Raw genomic sequence first — 6596 nt, forward strand, 5'->3', positions numbered from 1 at the left:
GGGTAAACCAATATAATAGGACCGTTTTCTTATAAAATGCGAATAATATATATAGATTGGTAGGTTAATTATTTTAAAAAATCTAAAATGATCGAAAACAACTAGATCAATTGAAAATTCATGAACTAATATGGATGAACTAAACAAAGTCACTTCAAGATTGTAGCCCCATCATTAGTGTAGTGTAGGAGGAAGATCGGTCAGATGACTTAATATTGTAGAATCAAGGAAAAGGAAAGTCAGCAGGAGGAAGATAAGCGAATAAGTGCATGAACCGATCGACGCGGGTACCTGGCCAGTCGGTAGGATGAATTGGGGATACAGGTATGTTACGAGTTTTCGAATGAATCTAGAGAGCGAGTTTCTCGGTCACGATTGGCAGTGATGCTAATTACAGGGCGAATTTTGCGGAATTGACAAATCAGCCGTTAGTTAATGCTCATTTACTAAGTCTAAAGCCTATAAATACCTAGATGATTAATCAGGTATGACTACTTTTTGATTTAACCCACTTTCACTATCTCTGGAGCAACTTTGCTGACTTGAGCGTCGGAGTGCTAACGTGCAGGTTGCCCCAGTTCGGTTGAAAGACACAGAAGATCGGTGAGGATACGCGGAAGGTCGGTAGGGAAGAAACAGTTTGGATTGTGTCCCATCTCAGGTCTCACACCCGAAACATTTGGCGCCTGATGAAGGATTAAAAACAGTGATTTTCATATGTCAAAACAGATCAAATTACACCCCTTGATGCTTAGAATGAGCTTGAAATCATGCATATTTCAATAAATGTGTCAAGAGAGAGTCAAGAGTCGTTTTTAGAGATATTATGCTTGTTTTGCATTGTTTTGCAGCTAATTTGAGAAAAGAGAAGATTGGAGTTGAAGGCAAAGGTCAAAAGACTCAAGAAAAGTGAAGAAAATTGAAGATTAGAAGAGTTGAAGGACTGTCGGGCGTTCAAGCAACGTGGAATAATAACAGAATTGTAACAGACTTGGACGTCGGGCGGTGGACCCTGGACGCCGGGCGGTGGACCCTGGACGCCGGGCGGTGGCGCGGTAGAAAACCCTCACCGTCGGGCGGCGCACTTAGGACACCGGGCGGTGACATTGGGCCTGGGCCTGATTTTTTGCGATTTCCCTTAGTTATAAATAGCTTAAGTGCGAAAGCTAATTCATTCTTTTGACGAGGAGGGACGACCAGACCTAATTTGCTCTCTCTGGGGAAGGATTCTTGGATGCTTAGGCTTCTTTTCATCCAACCTAGGGTTTGCTATTTCATTCTTCTCCATCTTTTCTTCTAGATTCACCATGCCTATGGTGAACTAAACTCTTTGTTGCTAGGGAACAATGTAACCTTTTGAATCTCTCTTATATCGAAACTATATTTAATTATATGCTTGCATATGTTTGATTACAATTATCGGGTTTTCCTTCTTTGCATAATGTTTTTATCGTTTAACTCATTCGATAACTGATATTTGTCTTTATTGATATGGGAACGTACAGTCGAGTCAAGAAACGGGGAAAATGCCTTGATTTATGTATATCACCTAGGAATAGGGGGGTTGAACGGTCAATTGCAAATAGCTTCTGTTTATAATAATGCGTTATTGATTACTAGGGGAGGCTAGGGATAGCAAGCCAGTAATCTTTAATAGGCTATTTTCGCCGAGAAATTTGGTTAAGGATAGGCTAAGAAAGTCGCATGATAATTGCATAATCAACGTTTAAATAAGGGGAGTAGATATAAGAGAGGGGAAAAAGGTGAAATTATAAACCCTAGCAACACCATTCATCCATTGTTTCTTTCGTCAATTGAATAAAAGCATTGCATATTTAATTTCTTGTTTTTGCATAAACCTAATCTCAACTTTTATCTCCACAAGTCTTAAGATTGATATTCACACAAAAGATAAGGCATTGCGAGTCCTTTGTGAAACGATACTCGGACTTACCGTTTATTTATTACTTGATACGATTCGGTACACTTGCCGAAGTGTTAACAAGTTTTTGGCGCTGTTGCCGGGGACTCGTGGTTAAACTTATTGAGTAGTGTGAATTGATTGACTTTGACTTGTTTTCTTTTTGTTTTTATTTTTTTTTTTTTGTTTTTGTTTTCTGTAAAAGTGCTTTTAGGGTTTTTCTCTTGTGCATGCAGGAGATTATACATACTAGAAGCAGAAAAGACTAGCAACTTCTCTTTGAAGGACTTCCAGACAGGAGAAGGAGAAGACCTAGACGTGAAAGACTTCCTTCTCCTGCAAGACGATCTTTGGAGCAAACCTTTGCACGAAGTACAAAGGAGATGGCAGAGCAACCTCCTCCTCCCAGACGTACACTTGGGGACTCTGCCAACATTGTGGGTCATTTGCATTCGAACAGCATAGTTGTGCCTACAGATAATGCAACAAACATGGTGATTAGCCCTGCACTGATCCAGCTTGTACAGAGCAACCAATTCCATGGGTTAGCAAATGAGAATCCTTATACTCATTTGACTGCCTTTGGAGAGATTTGCAACACCGTGAAGGCTAATGGAGTTTCAGAAGAAAGGGTCAAACTTAGCCTGTTTCCGTTCTCACTTGGAGGACATGCTAAAGAATGGTTGCATTCGTTTCTGGCAGGCACATTCAGAGATTGGGAGGCGGTGGCAAAACAGTTTGTCATAAGATTCTTCCCACAGACTAAAATCAACCAAGGGCGCTTAGAGATATCCTCTTTCAAGCAGGGGATGGAAGAAACACTTGATCAAGCATGGGAAAGATTCAAGGGGCTTCTGAGAAAAACCCCAGTCCATGGTTTAAACAAGATGTCCTATTTGCTTGCATTCCTTGGTGGCTTGCGTACTCAGTCGAAGATGATGCTAGATGCCTCAGCTGAAGGCAGTATTAACAGAAAGACTGAGGATGAAGCTTATGATTTGATTGAAGAGATGACACTGAATGAAGTAACCCAAGGAGAAAGAGGCGCACAAAGAGGAGGAATACTACATCTTCCTGCTGAAGAAGCTGCAGCTGTGACACTCGGACATTAACGAGGGCGGGGAGTGATCGTCGGTGCAAGAAGAATGGTGCAAGGGGCACGGACAAGGAGCAGATCCTGACAGGCTTCGAGTGGAAGGGGCACATGGACGAATCGAACATACACCGGAATGAGAGGGATCTGGAGATTGTATAGGTATGAGACTATACAGTTGAAGGATAGCTTAAAGGAATTGATTTGACTACTCATATCAACAAATGCATTTGCTTTTCGGTAGCCTAACTCATAAGAACTCCATGGTTAAGCGTGCTTAGCCTAGAGTAATTATGGGATGGGTGACCTTCCGGGAAGTTTTCTCGGAAAGTGTGTGAGTGAGGACAAAGCACACTGGAAAGCCTCGTGTTGATGTGTGGGGGCAGTCAACAGTCCCTGTAAAGGTCACCTGTAAGTTGCTGAGGCGTTATAGCAACTGCTCAAACTCATATTCTTTCACAGAAATTGGACAAGCTAACAAAGGTCTTTGCTGAGTTTCCCAGGGGAGTACGAAATATTGCTCAAAAACTCATCTTCTTTCATAGAAATTGGACAAGCTAACAAAGGTCCTTGCTGAGTTTCCCAGGGGAGTACGAAATATTGCTCAAGCCCAACAGTTGTGCGAACTATGTGGTGGTGACCATATTAATGGTCAATGCGCCTATCCAATAGAGATGGAGCAGGAGGTTAACTATATGGGCAAACGATTTCAATCAGTACCTTTGTGGCAACAAGTGAATCATTTGACAGAAACTGTTAGAAATTTAACCAACCGATTTGATAGCTTCATGAAAGTCTACGAGTCTGACAAAGCAAATGAGCAAGCTAGTTTTAAAACATTAGAGACTCAACTCAGTCAGTTATCTAAAAGGGTGGAGATCACTGAGAAAGTTCAGTCCCGAGCTGATATTGAAATAAAACCCAAGGATGAATGTCAAGTGGTTCTAACAAGAGGAAAAAGGAAGTTAGAAAGAGAAGTAATCATTATTGATAGTAGTGATGACGAAGATGATGAGTTGATGAATCACAAAGAGCAGACAGATGTCAAAGATGGGGTAAAGAAGGAGAAGAGTTACTAGGAGCAGTTTGAGGCGAATTCAGGAATACCATTTGATGAGCATATAAAAACTCCTATTGCTTATTCCGATAGGAGTAAATACTATTTAGGAGTACCATTTGATTTCACAGAAGAAGAGGAGATAAATCTAATTGAGCCAAGAAAGAAAGATTATCCTCAGAAATTAAAAGATTTGGGTAATTTAACTCTCCCTTGGGTAATTTTGTTAATTAAGAATTAATTGTTATGAGAAGAGGAACCTTTCACATGATGTGATGAATGGAAAGGTAGCATAGAAATAGGATGTGTAGTTTGTCAGAATGCTGCCATTAATGGAATATAAACAATCACTTGTTGCATTGCATATATCTACGTACGCCAAACTTGGAATTGTGCATTTTAAAATTTTGATATCCATTTTACTTATAAACGGATGTTGACATCCGTTTCATCTTAAACGGATGTTAACCATTCGTTAACGGATATCTATATTCGTTTAAAGATTTTTATATTGTATACGAGAGTAAGTTTTAACCTTAAAAATGAAAAGATAAATTAGGAATAGAAAATATAGAATGAGATGCAGAATAAGAAGGGGGAGGTGGAGGGAGAAATTGGAGAGGTGTAGGGAACAACGCCCCTTCTCGAAATAGGTAAGAAAATAATCCATAATTCATACCGTGACAAATGGCCCAGTCTAATATCATTACCCAATAGAAGCCGATTACTGTATTTATATATAAATATTAAACACTCACACAATGTATATAGAACATTTTTATATTTCCTCTAATATTTCTATTTTAACGTTTTCTTTCAACTGTTTTATTAACTAATTGAAATCTTAATTTTAAATTTATTGTTCCGAATTCAAAGATGCAGTTAGAATTTGAAATTCTGTGAAACATAAAAAAGTTGAATGACTCCGATATAACTTTTAAAATATATAATTTTACCCAATAAATTAATTATATTCTGTATGGCCAAAGGTGATATTAATTATGGTATCAAAGTAGCATGAGGTGGCTACTTATACTTTTCATAACATAGCACACAAACGTAGTCACTCACAGTAATTGCTGTACTTCAATTTCACACAGCCCACAACTTCTAAGCACGGAAATGGAGATGAAGAGGAAGTGGGCTAGACAATAATGAATTTGTACGTTATACGGCGCCAATTAAGAGGGTGCCAACTTCTTCGTCATCCTCTCTTATAAAACAGTATGCATTTGCACTTATTTTTTCATCCTTTATTGACAGATAATCCCGTTTGAGTATATGTATCATATATAGTTTACCCTAGAAAGATGGGTTCAAAGACAAAGATAGCGTTACTTATCCCAGGTCTGTTGGCCATGTTCATTTCGATTTCCCCAAAGGTGGCAATGGCAGCTAGGAATTTTGAAGAGGGTGAGTTTTATATCATTTTCTTTCCCTTCCCCTCCTATCACTCTCTTCCCTCAAAAGTGTGTGTATATATATTTGCGAAATTCATTTTTCTGTTTAATATGGTTAGTTGACTTAAGTTAGTACTTGCAGAAAAATCTGTTGAAGAGAGAAATGAAGCGGGTGATGGCAGATTAGTAAATGATGTTAAAATCCCAGACATAGTTAATAGAGGTTTTGGTGGCATTACAGGCACTGGCATCCCTGGCACTGTTGGGATAATCCCAGGCACTGTCGGTAGCATCCCAGGAATTGGTGGTATATTCCCAGATATTATCGGTATCATCCCAGGTATTATCAGTGGCATCTCGGGTATCATCCCAGGTATTAATGGTTTCCTCCCAGGTAGCGGCGGTGGCATCCCAGGCATCGGCAGCGGTGGCATCCCAGGTTTCGGCAGTGGCATCTCAGGCACCGGCGGCGGTGGCATCCCGGGTACCAGTGGTGGCATCGGAGGCATCAGAGGTGGTATCCCAGGCATCGGTGGTGGCATCTATAGTGGTGGCTATCCAGGTCAAAGAGGATATAGAGGAGGATTTCGTTGCCCTTATGGCTGTTGTGTTTGGACTGATGGATATTGCACAAGTTGCTGCACGATCTGAGGATTTCACCCACAAATAAGATAAGACAGTGTAGTTCTATTTTTTTTTTTTTTCTTTAATCAGCCAAATAAATTTTATATAATGTGCAGTTCTAAGTACTTCATATTCTATGATTAAAATTTCTTGTTGTGTGCGAGAGGCATGATGGAGAACAAGGAGCCTTGTGTTTTCCTCTAACCTTTCTTATCATATGGATATTTCACAATTAAAATCATGTTTAATAATTTGTAGTATTGTTATAAGTTTTACCTCAGACTGAAATATTATGTAGTTTGTGACTTTACTTCTGTTCATCTATATATGCTATTATAAGTTTGTCTTTTTTTTTACAAATCTTTAAAATATAAATTTAGATAAAAATTAATTTATAAGTATAATTTAAATTAAATTAATTAATAAAATATCAAAAATAAATTTAATCTTGTTATAAAGTAAATTAAAATGAATTTTAATAAAATATAAATTTTAATAAAT

The 6596-nt window shown here is 38.7% G+C and overlaps 1 protein-coding gene across 2 annotated transcripts; it reads left to right on the forward strand.

Moving 5' to 3' along the window:
• Nucleotides 1–5337: 5337 nt before the first annotated feature.
• Nucleotides 5338–6395, forward strand: LOC106764488 (elastin-like). 2 transcript variants are annotated; one of them, XM_014648771.2, is made up of 2 exons: nucleotides 5338–5484; nucleotides 5614–6395. In XM_014648771.2, the coding sequence occupies exons 1-2, from the start codon at nucleotides 5382–5384 to the stop codon at nucleotides 6120–6122; spliced, it is 612 nt and encodes a 203-aa protein (XP_014504257.1). In that variant the 5' UTR covers nucleotides 5338–5381; the 3' UTR covers nucleotides 6123–6395. The 2 variants fall into 2 exon arrangements, with proteins under 2 accessions (XP_014504257.1, XP_022637374.1); XM_022781653.1 differs by having other exon boundaries at nucleotides 5713–6395.
• The last annotated feature ends 201 nt before the right edge of the window (nucleotides 6396–6596 follow it).

Source organism: Vigna radiata, chromosome 6, assembly GCF_000741045.1.
Source record: "Vigna radiata var. radiata cultivar VC1973A chromosome 6, Vradiata_ver6, whole genome shotgun sequence".
NCBI classification, from domain to species: Eukaryota; Viridiplantae; Streptophyta; class Magnoliopsida; order Fabales; family Fabaceae; genus Vigna; species Vigna radiata.

Coding starts and splice junctions, on each gene's coding strand:
- LOC106764488 (XM_014648771.2), top strand. CDS start 5,382: ATGGGTTCAAAGACAAAGATAGCGTTACTTATCCCAGGTCTGTTGGCC. Junction 5,485..5,613: donor AGCTAGGAATTTTGAAGAGG/GTGAGTTTTATA, acceptor TAGTACTTGCAG/AAAAATCTGTTGAAGAGAGA.